The following is a 19130-nucleotide window of genomic DNA, read 5'->3' as shown; positions in this document are numbered from 1 at the left end:
AATATGCATGAAGTATTGTAGAGCTACTATTTGTGCTATTTCCTGCAAAAAAGTGAATTCTCTGACTTACTGAATACAGCATAGAACTGTTTTTCATCGTACAGCTGCAACCCCACCACCTGTTTCTGTTTCATCATCAGCTGATAGAGCTTCCACTTTATACCTGCCGCCTGCGCCTCATTAGATCTCAATATTTGTTATTGTAAACCATTCTCCTGAAGAGGCCAAAGCCACAAATGAATTTATCCTGTTAAAGCCTGGAACATGCCCCTCCACTTGCACGTAAAACAAAGGGCATTCATGTTGCTCTTTATCTATACTTGTTCAGACTTCGGGGGTATAATGTTAATGTAACTGGTTCAGTTTCAGTGTGAAGTTTCAAGTATTTCAAGTGTGTTACAGCAAGGTCACCCAAAAATCAGAATACAAAACAACATGAGGTTAAAACAGAACTAAGATAATACAAACATTGGATAATAGTTTAAAGGTGCAAGCAGACAGTAAACATGATTGAATGTGCAGAGATGCATCAGTATGCTAGTTCCTGCTAGTTCAAGGGAGTCTCAGCTAGTAGTTGGGAGCCGTGAATGGAAAACATAACCTGGAGACGTATTTAAACGTTTTTCAGTTCAAAAGCAATTTCAGATGATTTCCTTTTTTCATTTCACCCTTCCTTGTGGCTTGAAATTATTGTCATGAAGGGTGGCCGAGTAACATGTCATACCACTGAAGAAAATTACAATCTGAAGTTCATTTCCAGCAACCTTTGAGGAATGAGGACGATCTGCCAAGTTTCTAACGTGTTACACTTGAGAGGCCCAGTGAGACGACATCAGTTTTATCACTTTACACCCATTATTTGCTGTCCTGAATTATGTTTTCCTATATCACATCATGCCGGACTCACAACCCGGCGGTTATCTCCTCTCACCAGTTTGCACAGTGAAGTGTGTGTATCAGCTCATTCAGCGTGACCCTTGCAAACCCGCACAGTAATCTTAATTAACCCCCTCCCCCGCCGCTTAGGTGCACCTGCGTGACAGAGTGTTATGGGATAGGTGACATTGCCATCTCAGCGGGTGGTGAAGAATAAGGGGGACGGAAACAAGTGCTCTTCCCAACATCAAAGTCTGAATTCTGATGTAATAAAAGGTGTGGAGAGAAAATGTCAGGGTCACCGCTGAGAAAGCTTCAGAAGATGTTCCACACAATTAAAAAACCTGTTGTAGCTACAACATCCATGCAGTTTATTCCTCTAGCACGCTATAGTGTTGTTTTTTTTTAGCTTGAGATCACAGTCATTTTTTCCATTCCTCTTAAGGCCCACGAAATGTCGAAACCCATTGATACAGTGACTGCATTGTGCAGGTCTTTCCTCAAGAGACTCAAGATATTTGTCACTGAATCAAACCACATCCTTGACAAACACAATACATACATTTAACAAGCAGTGTCACTGTAAATGTGAAAGGGGTTAGTGAAGTTTAGTTTTGCCTCTTCACTGCCATCATAAGTGTCGCTGCTGAGGGAAATCAGCAAAATGCCAATTTTAGACGCTTTCAATGTTTAGCACTTTGTAACATGTTTCCATAGTATGGCACATTCTGGGACAAGCATACCAGTTACTCTCCATAGATGCATTTCTCCTATGGGCCAAATATGACGCCAACCATACCCATCGTTTGGCGCACCCCAGCCCCATGTGACCTGAAACCACATGAGCGTACACCAATCTAATCCATGTTGGGTGTCTTTAATGTATATTTTTTAATGTTTTGAAGCATTTTTCGTCCAGGCCCGTCCTGTTTAAATGTTCCTTTGTTCTGCTTTACGATGATGCACTGCTTCCACAATAACTCTGTTCTTGATACTACAAGTGTTGGCTGGCATTTTGACCTCTTCAGTCTATTCTCACCAGTTATGCAACAGTCCTGTGTGTGGGAGTTTATGCGAAATTTTATGCTGTAGAAGGGACCAGAAAAAATAAGAAGTGTTACACTTTGGACACATGCAAAAGAAAACTCATTTAAAGCCTGAACACTAAGCTCTGAGGTGTGCTGCTACAGCACTGACATCAATTTACACTGATGATTCAACTTCGACCTTGAACTGCATTCAATTACATATAACATGGAGCTCTGCCTAATATTATATGTATAACAGAGATGCATTTGAATAAAGCATCAAATGCTAATTTTTCTGTGTGATTGTGTCTGTTAGGAACAGATGGGCAAAAGCAATCATTTTTAATAACTCAGGCAAACACTATTGCCATAACCACTATAACTCATTCTTTTTCTTTGATAGTCTGTTACATACGTGCAAAAAGGGGCCCCGGCTGCCTGATGAATACTAATTCAAGACTATCAAGTAATTATTGTTGCAGCACTGATTTTCCTCCCCAGGCTTTTATACTTCAAAGCACTGCAGGCACCAGAGTGGCTTCATATGCTGTGTTAGCTTGACAGACGTGCATGCCGTGTGCATTTGCAGGTGTTTCACGTGCACATGCACATTGCTCCAGTTGGTTTTTGCTCAGTTGTTCGTGATGATTAATTTTTGCAGGGCTCAGTTGACAAAGGAGGAGATGAAAGACTTTCATCTACTGCGAAACCAGAATCGCTCTGTCATCTGTCAAGAACCAGCGGCTGGAACAACCGGGCCTGACATTGAACACGCAACATTGTGTGAAGCCGCGGCTTAATGAGGGAGGAGCTCGAGACCAACATCAGATACGGTTTCCACATGAGTGGCAGCTGTGTATAAAACTACGTCTTATCTGCTCTCACCCCGATCAGAGTCACTGAGCATTAAAACACCAGAAATGACTTGGCAAAAAGACTGCAGTTAACTGGAGTCATGGATTTATTGGAGCTTTGTGTATGTCTCTTTATTCTAAAGACTTTCTGGTTATTGCCTCGCTCACTGTCCTCACATTCAATAGGTTCCTCTGTTGCTGTAACAAACTTTTCAGCACTTATTCAGCAGAGATTCACTCTACTGTTCATGAAATTGTACCACAAGTGCCAGAAAAGTCAAAACCTCATATATGTCCATTTGATTACAGATGACAGATCAATCTAAAAGCAATCATTTTTATCCAGTGAAGGCCCTGCTGCTGAAGATAACTGCTGCCAACTCTCTGCAGCGTGAGGAACCTGCAGCCCCAGTAGAAATGGTCGGTTCAGCAGCATTTGGTGTGGAGACATAATTCATTTCAATCTGGAGAGACAAGTGAATAAAGTTAAGATAATTGTTTGTTATGGCAGAAGATATGTGATAATTACATCTTATCAGAGAGTCTTTGGCGCTTAGACACTGCAGGTTTAATCGTTAAGAAACTCATCAAAATTTCAGCACTTTGGTTCGCAGATGTTGCTGCTAATCTGTTTTCTGAACCATTTTCGTCTCACAACCAGCTGAGAGAAATGTCCACTAAATGGCACACGCCATGACAATGAGCTCCAACGTCAGACTCCGGTAAGAAACCTCTTTGTAAGCACCTTTTGTCGAACAGGTCCCAGGTGAGGTGTTAAACAGCTTACTACACCAGTGTCTGGCATTTTGCTGTGACACTAGGAGAGATTACTATGGTAATAGCGTCCATTAATGCCCCACTGTCACTGATAACAAGATTACTGCCATGGAACAAAAGCCATATGTTACAGGTGCTGTCCTGCTGGAGGGAAGCAGTCAGCAAATTAGGACAGAGATGTTGAAGCAGGAGTTCTTCTGAGGCAGACTCAGTCCAGCTTGGTCCCTCATTTCTCCAGAGCATTCATGTTAAGTAACTCTTAGCATGAATGCTCAAACATTTTTCATAGCTACATTATATCCATAGACAAACTGCTTCCAAAGTCAATGAAAAATTAAGCTAATTTAACTTCTAACTATGTTTGCCTATTACACTGCGCTCCATTGTGTGTGACCACACATTGTTAGACAGCAAGTTAACTGGCAAGCAGATGTAGAAGCGTCTGGGATAGAAGAAGAGGCTTTTAAATTGTTTTTTTCATCTTTTGACCTTGATGAGAAATATAATTGGGTTGTTTGACTACAAATTCTATCGAAGTTTGGAAATAATCAGAGGAGCAGGAAGCAGAGGAATAAATGCGAACTGCCTCACATGACAGGCCATAAAGCCACAGCGAAAGAAAGAGAAATGTACGAAGGGAACGTTTCATATTCAGGAATTTTCAGCATTTTAATACACGATGATCAGATCAGGTTATAAAAAGACTTGGTGCTGCGATGCTTAGAGTGACAAAAACAGATGAAAACGACAGAAAAAGTTGCAAAACAGCCCTAAAGCTGCAAGTCAGACAGATTTACAGGCTGTGTTGTAGTTCTGCTGGCAGAACATGACGACAGTAATGATAGGCTGGGGTTTTAAAGTATATTCCAGGAGCAGAAGCTCTATCAAATGCATGCTCTCACCTTTGCTCGAGTGCTTACGAATTTGACTTTTCCTTGGCTGACCTGACGCCGACCCGTTTGAGGACATCAAACTAAAAATTGGAGTTCAGAGTTCACAGTATTTGTTGACTACTGTACAGAAAGATGAGTTCAAGCATGAGTTCAAACTCAAAGCCTACGTTTTTTTCTGGCTGCTGCTCAGACTGTTTGTTTTTTTTTGCTCTCCATCTGGCTGTTGACTCTGTGGCTCACTGCAGCAATGACACACTGCCCTGTAAGATACAGAGCTAGCTGCTCATCAAAGCTAAAGAACCTTTAACAGGGTGAATTTACATTAACACTGGTGGGATTTCCCGTTATTTCCTTTTTATTAGATGCTTCTGCCAGATAATCCATCATGACATTATATATTGGTATAAAAGAATCTTTATAATATATAGTAAAGCTTGTAAACAACTGAAATATGCAGCTACAGCATCTGCTGCTACAATTATAGAAGAAGCATAACCATAGCAACACAAGCAAAGCCAGCACTCAAGCCATGAATCCTGAGCCTTTGGTTCTTTGGATGAAATTAAAAGTTAATATTCAATAAATTAATCATCTCTACCTGACTTCTTGAGTACACAGTGACACGACTGGATGTAAAACAGAAACCGGAATGGGAGTCAGAGATAACATCAGAAATGAAGATGTCTTTCTATCCATAATTTATGTCTATAAAGAGAATGAAAGAGAATTCAAGTAAAACAAAGTCAAACGGACCACAGAAATAACTTTGCATTGTTACGTAACTACTGAAACACACAGCAAGATGAAAAGCCCCAAACCTTAACATATTTTGAATAGGAATAGGTCATCCATCTCTTGGATGATGAAGCAAACCCTCTAACTAATGAGCTCAAACCATCAAAAGAGAGAGTCACTCCGAGAACACCGGTTACAAGACCAGTCGAGGACGATAGAGGACGAAAACATGGCTTCCCTCATATGGAAGACTCAGACGTCCTGTGAAATATAAGACGGAGTAAGTACAGTTACTGCAACTGATAATTTATGATGGAACGTGCAATTATTGTAATTTGGCCACAATCCACTGAAAGCCTTTTATTAAGTGGTGGAGCACAATGCGCGTGTGAAATCGTTTTATGGTTTTATTGTCGTCGTACTGCAGACTTTCCGCAGCAAAGTCTGACATGTCAGCAAAAGTGGGTATTAGGAGTTATTCTTATCTTTCAGTTTGCACTTAGATAAAGGTTCTGCAGCTTCACCGAGACGCAGAGAGGATCTTTCATTGTGTGTGCGTGTGTGTGTGTGTCAGAGCACCAAAGATAAACAGCACAGCTGCACAAGTCTCTGCACAATTCAATTAGCTGAAGAGGGTCATGCAAATCAATGTTGTGGACACATGTGCACACACACACACATCCTTTCTTCTGCACAAACACACACACACTCACAAGAACAGCAAAAGGAGCTGAACCGCAACCGACAATCAAGTGAGTAAAAATGCCTGTCGGCCTCGGTTTGTGTATTCATGCGGTGACCACACCTGCACGCCAGGGACAATAAGCAACATGCTGGACATAAACCATGCAGACTCGCTAATTCAGATAATTCAATTAATGCACTGACAACTGCCCTTCAGGGTATGCAGCCACCGCAACCTGAAGCCTGTTCAACTCATAAGGTGGCTGTGTGTGAGATATGATTGTGACCGGAATGTCACTGAATTAAATCATTGATCCAGCAGAGGAAAATCTGTTTTTTTTCTCCCTCAAACAGAATGAAAACACCCTTGAGAAAGAAGCTGAACAAATGCACAAAGGTAGTTGTAGGAAACCTCTAGGCTGTTACAGAGAATCAACAGAACAGGTTCCTCAAGGCTCTCTAGATGGCATACAGATTTAGCAGTTTTGTTGTGTTTTTCTGCCCAAAGGGTGAAGAGACCACTCTTTACTTAGCAGCAGTCAGCGTGCTATTGAGCCAGGTACTTAAATCCCAAATGGCTGCTCAGAGCACACCGGAGCAAGGCAGCAGGCAGGCCAGACAGCTTCTTGGATAATGCTAGAAAGAATAGTAGGCTTTCATAACGCGCAACCAAATTTGAGACATCATCTACTTGCAGCCCTGTTTTGCACTGTGAGGGAGCTTGGAGCACCTTAAACATGTTCATCCGCTGTTTGAGATTCTGCAGCATGGGAAGCGTCTGAAGTGCTGAGCACCAAGCAGCCCACCCCCCACTCCTGCCTCTCTCTCTCTCTTTTTACAGCAGGAGTGTCCACGCCAGAGCGGTGGGAGTGCAGCGCATCCAGCGTGTCACACCGGTGAAGCGCATCCTCTGACCCGCGCAAGCGTCCGTCCATTAAGGCACCTCGCCGTGCGCAATGTCCCCAAACACCCGCGTGGATTCCAGGGAGGCGATTTGCTCCTTTTACGCTCCGTTTTAGCGCGTCTTGAGGTGGGAACGCGATGTCCTGGATGTATTTTCCCCGGAGGTTGTAAAGTGGAAGGAGCGCAGCTCGCTGAGACCATGTGGAGAGCGGCCACGTCCCTCGGAGGGAGCACCGGAGGCAGGAAGCCACACTAGTTCCAAAGCATTATTTGCGCTTCCTTGGAGAAAAAGATCCGTCGATGAGGCAACAAAGACAGACGAGATGGTAGAGAAGTAAGTGCGCTGACAACTAAATGGCACTTGATGGAAAGATTACAAATATTCTGCGTGACTTGTGTTGAGTGTGCAGCATCAGAGAGGAGGAATCCTCATCATTTAGATACTGAGGTCGACTTTCTCCTGCCTGTTGGTGCATTATTCCTATTTGAACTGTAGCTTTTCTATGAAATGGACCTTTTTTTTTCTTTTTTTGCATATGCTTGAATTCAAATGAGAAAAACATCTAACCAGTCAGAAATGAGGAAAATGCTCATTCACTCATTGCATTTGATAGAGTATAGTAAAATAAAACAAGCGCTAAAAATAATCTCATTGTCTCTGGATTTTTTTCACATGGTTTCTGCTCACTATTGACTCACTGATCCTCCTCACAAGTTGTTTATTGTTTGTGAGGACCTCACAGGGAGGCTGCATCTCCTGAAGCTGTTTTATAAACGGGATTATGACAAATACTGTTTAATATTTAATGAGCTGCCCAATCATCATATTAATTTTTATTTGTGGGACCCAAAAGCAACGAAAAGCCATAATAGTACTTTTGTAGCAATTCATCCACTATAATTTGCTCTTCCGTCGCAGTATTGTAGTATGTTAGAGTCATTTTTAGGTGTTGTTTATAAGGTTGTAATTACTGATGTGTATCCAGGTAGAAATCACGATTCTCCGTGTTTGATCCAGCTCAGAAAAGGACGCTATCATATAGAAATATATGTGTTTAAGTCCAGATGTAACTGTAACAGTAGGTGTTGGAGAATGACAGGTGCTACGAAGCTGGTTACAGACAGCGCATTGAATAAAAAGCTGCACCCGCTGCAGAGCGGCAGGTGGAGTGGCGCTGTTTTACTGGTGTCCTGTTGGAAGAAATAAAAGAACTAGAGCACAATAAGAGAAACTGGCTTTATGAGAAGGAGTTCCCATACTGAAAACTTACAATTCATAGTATTTCGAAGCGGCGGAAATAATGAAGGTTATTATAAAGGTTATTATTGCAGTAGTGTTGAGGGGTAGATCTGTCCTGGAACACTTTATATCAGTTTAATGTCCATGACTTACTGACAGCAGTGAGGATGCTGTAACAGCCTTTAATGGTCAAGTTTAAAGTTCTGTGCTCACCCAACTTTATTCAGATGGTTATTGCCTTACAGCTTATTTTAATTATTTATTTTCTTATACAGAGCTGAAAAAAATAATAGATTAATCAGTCAGTCATGTGACAGAAAAACAATCAAGATTGCTAATCAAGTCTTCGATTGAAGTCATTTTTGAGCAGAAATGTCAAACATGTCCAGAGTCTTCACTGTGATGATTTCTTGCTTTTTTTAATCAAAATGAGACACCTGAAGACTTTGAATTTCGTGCTGGTTGGTTATTTTTTTTTAGTGTTTTCTGATTAAGCGATCAATCGAGTAAATAATCTCCAAAACAATCGACAATGGAAAGAAGCCATACTCTTACACTGTGTGACCCACATGGCACATGCAGCCTATTTGTGTCTGTATCTAATTGATAAATAGATAAAACTCAATGCGAAGCATTGAGCGATGTGACGACCATGAGTGTGTCCAGGATGGGCTTCTTTTGAAATAAATTGATCCACATTAATCACCTCTGTTCTTGCAGTGGCCGCACCTGACCTTCTTGACCCGAAGTCTGCCGCCCACAACTCCAAACCCCGCTTGTCATTCTCAGCCAAACCGGTGGTGCTGAACACCCCAGATGACGACGAGTGCGACACCCGGACCACTGTCATGAGGTGGAAAACCGTGTCGGCCATCTTCTTCTTGGTGGTGCTTTACCTCATCATTGGAGCGACGGTGTTCAGGGCGCTGGAGCAGCCTCATGAAAGTTCCCAAAAGCTGGCCATTCTTGCAGAAAAACTGGATTTCTTGGCCATGCACACCTGCGTAAACTCTTCAGAGCTGGAGGATTTGGTCAAGGTAGGTGGAAGCATCAAGATCATATTAATAATTCAGCTCTTTTCCAGTCTGCAGGACCTGCTGACGGCTGAGAAAGTATATTAAAATCTTTCACGCTGGATGTACAGATTTTCGATGAATAATGTATTCCACACAACAGAGAGAACAATACATACTGATGTATTCGGCAGCTTTTCCTTGTTTAACATTGGGCTTTGAGGATTGCGCCGAGTTGTGAAAACAGTGACTTCTGTCACAGCTTTAACCCGAGGACATTTTTCAGCCCATTGAGCGACTTCTGAGGCCTTTGGAGGCTGTGTTATATCTACATATTTCAATACAAGAGGCTGCTGTTTGTTTTCAAGCTTCCAGATTTTTTTTTTAACAAACGTGTCCTCGCGGTCAACCTAAACGACAGAATTGGTCGCTTGACAATGACTCCCAAAACGACGTATATGACTGTTGGAGAGTAGCAGCATCAGACGCACACACTCATAGAACTGGAGCTCATCCAGTAGTTACTATTTAACTTTGTGAAACAGTTGCAGGTTTTGACACACAGATGTTTGTTACATAACTTAAGTTACATTATGCATGAGAATTAATTGATGTTACATAAGAAGAAATGAGCCATTCATTAATTTTCAATTACAAAAATGTCACATAAAAATACGCTATAAATATCCATACTGAATGAGCAGTCTAATAAAGGACACCCACTGACTTCACATGTCTCCTTTATGGATTACTGGATTTCGCCATCAACCAGGATTGATGAAAAGCATTTCCTCTTGGGGAATCTAACTGGTATATTGGTCTGGTGGATGATTACTTCTTTCAGGTGCTATGACTGAAAGGTCTTTAAATCCCGGGGGACACTGATTTGTGTAACCTGCTAATTTTTGCCTCTTGCTGAATCTGATTTTGTTCCAGCAGCAAAGGTGCCTCCTCATGCCTAAACGTCCTTCAAGCTCACTGCTTGTGTAATATGCAAGAAATACAAAAATGCATATATTTCTTACAGTAAGTCAAACACTTTTATTATATGCAGTATGGATATGGCTGCAATTTATGTCATCATTGCACATATTTTTTTTCTGCTCCCACATTAATTTACCTGTAAATTAACCTGTCAGAGTTTTTCAAGGATCCACAACTTTCTTGAAGCAGCAGAACAGAACTGTTATAGTTTTTCAGATAAGAAAGGGATCTTGTTATCAACAAAGCCACTTTAGCAACAAGAAAACTGAAATAAGACTACATTTAGCTCTAATGTGCATTATTCCTGATGATGGAGCATCAGCCTCCACTGTACTCTCATTGTGAAAAAAGACTTCACTGTAATGATCAAGTGTAATTATGGTAACTGGTAATTATGAGTAAACTGCAGATATAAGGAGATAGTGCCTGAATTACTTTTTCTCGCTCTTGCATCTCTGGGCTGCAGTATGACTGACATACGTAATAGCAATTCAAATATGGTTCATGCGTATTCACCATTATCCATAATAGCATGTAAATGTTGTGTAGGTTTAATTGGTTATTGTCTGAGGTGTGGAATAAGTATGAGGCATCAATCAACTTTTCCATGTTCTGGGTTTGATATCAGAGATGCGGTGGCTTGAGCAAGCAAGTATATATATATATGAGTGTGTGTGTGTGTGTGTGTGTGTGTGTGTGTGCGTGTGTGTGTGCGTGCGTGGAATTAAAAGCTCTTTTACAATCTTACTTCAGGAGCAGCTCTGACCATATTAAAACTGACCTAAGCCGACAAGGATTTATTATTGAATAATGTTCAGCGCCCATCTACTGTATGTAAATGATGCTGTTTTCAATTAAGACAGGCTTGTAACAGATGGCAGCTGTGTGGCTTCGAGATGATGATGATGCTTTCTGTCACGAGATCATTATCTATCAGACTGAATGATCTCTTGTGAGGGGTGGAATTAATGAGGCAACGGGCTCCTAAATCTGAACACCCTCTTTTATTGGTTCTTCCATAAACATATAAAATACAGCCCTAACAACAAAATGCTAGCTGCTGTCTCGTAATGATGCTTAAAATCGAATGATGCTTAAAGTATTTGGTGTCATTCAGACGTCTTAATGCTCATCATTCTCCTCATTTTTGCTATTACCATCAATATTTCTCGTTTGTCCTTTAATCGGCAGCCCAAAGTTATAATGCAGTCACCACATGTTGTTGGAGGCGATGAAACAGCAAACACTAGCAGCAGTCGATTCTCCAATTAAGAAAGTGTAATGCTCTTTGTTTATGGCACAGCTTTCTAGACATGCTAGAAGCACATTGGAAATGAAATTGCAGACATTTGTACATTTAATGGTGAAGCCTGATGACTGTGGTGAACCACTGATGTCACATTTTTCACTATCCAGGTGAACAGCTTAACATATACTCATGGAGATCACTAAACTTCAGTTGTACGATGTGTTTAGTCCTAATTAGCGAATATTAGCGTGCTAACCCACTAAACTGAGATAGTGAACATGGTAAACCATATATCAGCATGTTTGCATTGTTATTCTGAGCATGTTAGCATGCTGGCGTCAGCATTGGGCTCAAAACACGGCTAGCTGGAGGAAAAAAATCTATGAACAGTTTACATTAGCTATGATAGTAAATCAATGTGTAACAAACCAAGGGCTGTTTTTGAATCATCATCATCACCTACTGAGAAATTGATGGTCCTGTACTGTTGACCTTTAATATTTAAACTCCTTGTCAGGCTTCTGCCTCCATACTGCTAAAAGTTGGGGCCAAATGTCCTTAAAATGTCTTGTCAGCCAGTTAAACTTTTGCTTTCAGGCAAGTATGACTCCTTCTGTTACTGACTCGTCCACTGTGCTCACTGCAGTTTATAAGAGCCAATAGTACCACGTACGCCTGCGCAGGCATCATGCTGCTTATCCCTGTTTTTATGCGGCTGGTCTGTTTTTTTCCTCTACCTGTGGCTACACGGGTCCTCCAACAGGTAGAAACAACTGTCTTAGATAATAAATAATAAAAATATGTCATTTTACCAGAGGCAGTACAATGCAGCGGAGCAACGCTGTGGGTGTTGCACAATACAATAAAGCTATCAAATCAATGTGCATCCATGATCCTGTTGTTAAAACAGTCCAGTGAATGAATTCACTACCAGTTAACATAATCCACGCTTCTAAACTCTGCATAACCAACTGCATTATCACTTGGCAAAACTCAGTGTGCGCACAGTGAATCACAACCACATGCTACAAAGATGGAGTCAGTGTAGCCGTTAAAAAAACCCCACTCCGCCCCACCAAGAGTCAGCCTTGGACCTCAGAAAAAAAGTGCAAAATGAACTGAATTCATTATTGGCTCCAGATATTAAGCTTGTGAAAACTGGGCAATTTGCCTGTAGGAGGCATTTAAGAGCACTTAATGTTTTCCAATGCTGTCAGGCTAATTCTGAGTCAGTGTCTACAGCACATACCCGTGAACCATCTTCAAACATCTTTGTGCTTTTACAGCAGTCTGACCAATCAGCTCTGCCTATCATCCATCAGACAGTATCCGTACGAGTTCAGCAGCCTTTCAGGCAGCTACTTCTCCTCTGATGATTTATTGATAAGCAGCTTCTATACAGGTGCCCCCCCCCCACTCACTCACTTTTACTTAATCATGTATACAAACACACACACATCCACCTCTGCAGGCTCTCACTGATCAAAAGGCAGCCAGCGGAGGACTGAGGAGAGATGCGCTCTCAAAGGGAGTAATTAAAAAAGTGAGCGATGTCAAAAAACCCAGACGATTCAATCTCTCTTGGCTGTTTGGCTCAGCCTGGAGACAGCCAGTGTGGTCTTCACATTACCCCGTCTTTTCATTTCCCATGGCTGTAGTTAGTATGCATGCAACCAAGTGCCAAGACAGTGAATTGATATGGCTGCTTTGGCTGGGAAACAAAGGGGCTGACTGAGCCGAGCCTGTGTGATTGTATGAATTGCTAAATGATGTTTATAGAGGCACGACGAATGCAGGATCTCAGAATTGTATCTTTGAAGCATCTCCTTTGTTGTATTTGGGGATATTAAGGGCAGAATAGATCAAAACACTGAACGCCAGTATACTGAAGTTCACCTTTGTTCACCCACATGAAGTTTGATTTAAAATTGCTTTTATTGTTCTGCTGTGTTTTCCCCTTAGTGAAGCAAGCTGTAAACACAATATTGATATATTACAGTAGTCTATCGCCTCATAAAGTTGATATGAATAACTTGTAGCAAACAGTTGCCTGTTTACACATGCAGCAGACACAGATCAACATTAGCATTCATTTGCAGTAATGCCTGTGTCCACCTGACGAATTTAAGTCCAGTACACACCCTTTTAGCTCTGCTTTTGTTTTCCTCCGACTTCTCAGGGAAATATCTCTTTAGCAGCTAAATGTTCACCAGCCAGTCGAACTTTCTTGGTGCTTTGGGGGTTGAGTACAGTGCAGTCATCAACAGATGTTTTCCTGCGGCTGAAAACAAGCTTGATGAGGTTGGTGAGAGATGTTGGATCAATCAATCAGCTGGCCTGACATGCAGGTCTGCACTATGCATTGTTGAGATTTGCAAGGTCTGGAAGTCGACTCCACTCTGAGCCTTTTGGACCACTTTTGGTTACATTATGATTGCAAAGACTTTTGTATCTCTGCAGAATCATAATTTCAAAATATGCTGCACATATTGCTTTGTTCTGTTGTTAATCTAAAAATATTTTTGCACTTCCCTTAGTTGGTATTAATCCATGCCAGTTGTTCTGGATTTCTTGGTCTAGTTTTCTTTGGAAATATTCTCTATCAAAGAAACAGTTTGTATGAAAACTGTGTTTCCCTGTTTTTATTGCCTCTGGTACAATGAAATTTTGAAATGTCACAAAAACACATCACAATAACAAGATGGCGGCGCGTGCAGACGCAGCGGCTCGTAGCTCCCGTGTTTACGTTTTTGTTTGTTTGTTTTTACTCGTTTCCACTTTTACTTCTCTTCTGGAAGCTCTGACACAGTACAGCAGGTCTGAACTGTGGAACTTTGGAGTACAGTTCGGACTTCACACACGCCCTAAACTGGACTTTATTCCACCGGAGCTGCTACGGACCCCAGAGCCCACCACCATCCCCCCACTGCTGCCAAGGAGACGGAGGAGGCACCGTAAACAAAAGCGGGGCAAGAGAGCCGGCGTGCGTGCTAGGCTACAAGCTAACCCTCTCAGACCGGCTCTCCCCAGTCTCTTCCTCACCAACGCCAGGTCTCTCACCAACAAAATCGACGAGGTCCGTCTAAGGATAGTCTCTCGCCGGATGGACAGCTGTGTTACCGTTGTCACAGAGACCTGGCTGGACGACAACATCCCGGACGCAGCAGTGGAGATAGCGGGGCGCTCTCTGTTCCGGGCGGACAGGACTGCAGCTTCAGGTAAGAGCAGAGGCGGAGGCTTGGCGCTGTATGTACACAATGCCTGGTGTACAGCCACACGCACCGTCAGCACGTTCTGCTCTCCTGATTTGGAATACCTGGTGGTGAAATGCCGACCGTTCAAGCTGGTTAGAGAACTCTCGTCTATTGTTATTGTGGCCGCTTACATCCCACCGCGGGCTAATGCTAAGTTAGCATTAGAGGAGCTGTACTGCCTGATCAGCGGGCAGATGAACGACAACCCGGAGGCGGCCGTGATTGTGGCGGGGGACTTTAATCACGTTGAACTGAAGGCAGTGTTTCCCAAATTTCATAAGTACATAAAGTTTCCTACCAGAGACAGTAACATTTTGGATCAAGTTTACTGCAACATCCCTGTTGCTTACAAGGCTGTAGCAGCTCCACACCTGGGCATGTCAGACCACATCTCCGTGAAACTCATTCCTGCCTACAAGCCTCTGGCCTGCAGAACAAAGCCGACCACCAGGACAGTACAGATATGGACTGAGGAGGCCTCCTCTGCACTTCAGGACTGCTTCGAACTGACAGACTGGACTGTGTTCAGAGAAGAGGCAGACCTTGAGGAGTACACATCATCTGTATTGTCTTATGTTCAGTTCTGCACTGATGCTGTCCTCCCTGTTAAGACCATCACAGTGTTTCCCAACCAGAAACCATGGCTGGACAGCACAGTGCGGTCCCTGCTGAAAGCCCGGGATACTGCCTACAGATCTGGAGACAGGCTGGCTTATAGCAGGGCTCGAGCAGAGCTGAAGAAAGGAATCAAGCAGGCCAAGCTCCAGTACAAAAACTAAATTGAAGATCACTTCAAGAACAACAACCCACAGAGCATGTGGAGAGGCATCAGAACCATAACGGACTACAAGCCGAACACTCAGCTCACCAGCCACGACCCCGCCCTGCCTGACACCTTGAACAGCTTCTTTGCCCGCTTCGACACATCAGGCAGCAGAGAAGTCACACACCTACCCCGGCTGGAGGAGCAGCACCAGCCCCTCGTCCTGCAGCAGCACCAGGTGTCATCCACCCTGAGGAGGATCAACACCCGCAGAGCTGCAGGACCGGATAAGGTGTCAGGCAAGACTTTGAGGACATGCGCTGACCAGCTAGCAGGAGTGTTCCTGGACATTTTCAACCTGTCCCTGCAGCTGTCCACGGTTCCTGAGTGCCTCAAGTCCTCCACCATCATTCCGGTACCGAAGAAGACATCCATCACCTGCCTGAATGACTACCGGCCTGTTGCACTGACCCCGGTAATCATGAAGTGCTTTGAGCGGATTATTCTCAGGTACATCAGAGACTTCATCCCCTCGGACCTAGACAGCCTTCAGTTTGCTTACAGAGGGAATCGGTCCACAGAGGATGCTGTCTCCATCACCCTGCACACAGCCCTGACCCACCTGCAGCAGCCCAACACCTACGTCAGGATGCTATTTGTAGACTTTAGCTCAGCTTTTAACACCGTCATCCCAGACAAGCTGGCGCTGAAGCTACACACGGTGGGTCTGCCTGCGTCTCTGTGCCACTGGATCAGAGACTTTCTCACCAACAGGCCTCAGGTGGTGAGAATAGGGAACATCACATCATCCCCTCTGGTCCTCAGCACGGGCACGCCACAGGGTTGTGTGCTCAGCCCAGCCCTCTTCACCCTGTTTACTCACGACTGTGCTGCCATCCACCCCACCAACACAGTCGTGAAGTTTGCGGACGACACTACAGTAGTGGGTCTCATCTCAGATAACAACGAGACCCACTACAGAGAGGAGATACACCAGCTCACCCAGTGGTGTTCAGCCAACAACCTGGTGCTGAACACAGGGAAAACCAAGGAGGTCATTGTGGACTTCAGGAGGTCCAGGAAGACGGATCACGCCCCCCTCCTCATGGACGGAGAAGTGGTGGAGCGTGTGGACAACATCAGGTTCCTGGGCCTCCACATCACATCTGACCTCTCCTGGTCCATGAACACCTCCCGCCTGGTGAAGAAGGCACAACAAAGGCTCTTCTTCCTCAGGAAGCTGAAACGGGCTGGACTCTCCTCTCGGTTGCTCGTTAACTTCTACAGGGCCACAATTGAAAGCATCCTCTGCCTCAGTGTGACAGTGTGGTATGGCAGCTGCACGGCACAGGAGAGGAAACAACTGGCACGGGTGGTTAAAACTGCACAGGGCATCGTGGGCTGCCCCCTCCCTGACCTAGAATCTATATATGAAGGTCGGGTCAGAAAGAGGGCGAGATCCATCGCCACGGACCCCAGCCACCCGGGCCACAGACTGTTTGTACCGCTTCCATCAGGAAAGCGGTACAGGAACATCCGCACCACCACTAACAGACTGAGGGACAGCTTCTTCCCCAGAGCTGTTAGAGCTATCACCCCCAGCAGCCCCTCACTGCAGTGAGAGACTGTGTGAACTGTAAACACTGCACACTGCACTTTACACCTACACCTACACCTCTACCTCCACCTGCACCTTCTGTGTACTTGACTTTTATGTACACACATATACTATAATTATATACATTTTAGTATATCAGCACATTTCAGTTTCATTGGCATATTTTATTCTGTCGGTACATTTCACTGTGTATATTTTATATTTTATTCTGCTTGTATATTTTATTCTGTTTGCACATTTCACTTCCATATTTTATTGTTTATTGTTTAGTATATTTTATTGCCTAAGTATATTTTCATTCTGTTATATTTTTAATTGCTTCACGAATATTTTTTTTATTGCATGTTGGTTTATTTTATTTTATTGTAGTTATCTTAATTTTATTCACTCTTTCTAGTCTTATCTTTCTTACCATCTAACATGGGGGTTGCAATGAAAATTTCATTGACATGTGCAATGACAATAAAGACTCTTGAATCTTGAATCTTGAAAAAGGAAAAACCTTTTCATAAACTGGTTTGGAGCAATAAACTGGGCTCCACAAATCGTAGTTTTGTCAGAAGTTGGTGGTGTAAGCTACGTTACGCATTGCTATAATAAACAGAGTAGAAGAAGAAGAATGTTGAAAACCGGAAACAACATGAGTCGCCTCAAGAGAAAAGTGAAGAGAATCTGCAGGAATTTGCTCATTTGGGCAAGTTGTAATTGCTCTTTTATGTCAGCTAGCAATGGTGTTTCACGCTGCCCGGTGACGAAGAGCATTATGGGAACACCTGGAAAGACGATGACAGCAGAAACAACTTCTTTTTCTTCTTTTTGGGTTTTGCAGCAGAAACAGCTGATCACTCGTGTTTGCTACGTCAGAACTTATTCAGCAAAGGTGTTTCCATCTTCCATTTAGCGCACTTTTTTGAAAAGGGCAAAACCCACTTTGTAGCAACTTTTTTGCGAAATTGAGGAAGTGTTTTTGAATTTTTTCTTTTCCATCAAGTTTTCGAACGCGATATTTCAAAATGCGCATTAAAACACCCTGATTTTCAACTATTGGAGTGAAAAAACACATTGAACAGATTTTTCTTCAGTGTCAATTCTTTAATTACCATTAACAAAAATTTATTCAATTATTATGTTCATTGATGACATTTTAAAAAATACTTTCAACACTGTCTATGCATGTTAACAATGGTTAAGATAAGGGAAAGATCATTTTAACAGTTAAAAAGATGAAGGTTAGTTTCAGGTCTGTTTCTGGATGCATACTCAGTGTCGAGTGAGCCAACCCCTCAGGCTGTTGTTTGTCAGCTTATGCGGAAAAGCAACACTCACTTCCTTGTAAGCTACAACAGTGCTCACTGCCATCAGCCCATATCTGTCCACCTTCTGACCCGCTGTGTCATGTTAACTCGTGTGTCCATTTCCAATCCATCATTCACCCATTTCAGCTTTTCCACACTTGATCTCTACTGCCTTATCACACTCAACGGTCGTAGGTTAATGAAAGCTCTCTCACTGTCACCGGTGACGAATCGCAGCAGACATCACTCTGACACTGCAGTGACCCAAAATTGCGGATGTGCATGTGTAGGCCCCGAAAAGCTGACAGCGCTAGTTCAGCACGACTGTGGGGAGTGTTGCATGCTGTACGTCATTATTGTCTCATTACTGCTCTATTCCTGAAGGTTTGTGGATGTTGGATACAAATAATGGAGGTTGTAGAAATGAGCTACACAAGCAATACACAAGAATTAGATCACTTTTATTGCTCTTGATTGGAAATACACATGCATCGGGAAATAAGAGCTTCAGTCCGGTCAAGCATTTTTCTGCTATTTATTAGCATCGGCTCTGCAGCAGTGCCTGGTGCTCCCCAGACGTCTCAAAGCTTTTCTCTTTCATTTGTCTCAGTAATGATGCTGTATCTTGAGCAGCCACTTGGGCCAAGAAAATCATTTAAAACCATTGCGTATGCACAAAATAGGGCCTGTAAGAGGTGTACACCACTTCCTGTACAAAAAGTTGCTATATTTAAAACAGACTTGGCGGGATAATGTGCCCTTCTGTATGTAAACTCCGACCCATGCATGCAAATTGGCAGCACAGATGGTGAGGTGGTGAATTGAAGCCAGATTGTATAATGATGCCTCTCACACATTTAATTACACTTGGTAATTGTAGATCCACTTTATGATAAACATTGAAACCTGCAGTGTATACTGTATGTATGAATTATCATCATCATCATCATCATCATTGGTTGTA

General features: G+C 43.0%; 1 protein-coding gene across 1 annotated transcript in view; it reads left to right on the top strand.

The window, feature by feature from the left end:
• Positions 1 to 6885: 6885 nt before the first annotated feature.
• Positions 6886 to 19130, top strand: part of LOC121622042 (potassium channel subfamily K member 2-like) — a 30260-nt gene continuing 18015 nt past the window's right edge. The window contains exons 1-2 of the mRNA XM_041958841.1: positions 6886 to 7084; positions 8711 to 9027. Of these exons, the coding sequence (XP_041814775.1) occupies position 7084; positions 8711 to 9027 (318 nt within the window). The 5' untranslated portion in view covers positions 6886 to 7083. The remainder of the gene's footprint in view (positions 7085 to 8710; positions 9028 to 19130) is intronic.

The sequence above is a fragment of the Chelmon rostratus genome, chromosome 18 (genome assembly GCF_017976325.1).
Source record: "Chelmon rostratus isolate fCheRos1 chromosome 18, fCheRos1.pri, whole genome shotgun sequence".
NCBI classification, from domain to species: Eukaryota; Metazoa; Chordata; class Actinopteri; order Chaetodontiformes; family Chaetodontidae; genus Chelmon; species Chelmon rostratus.
This window is presented reverse-complemented; position numbering and strand designations above follow the sequence as displayed.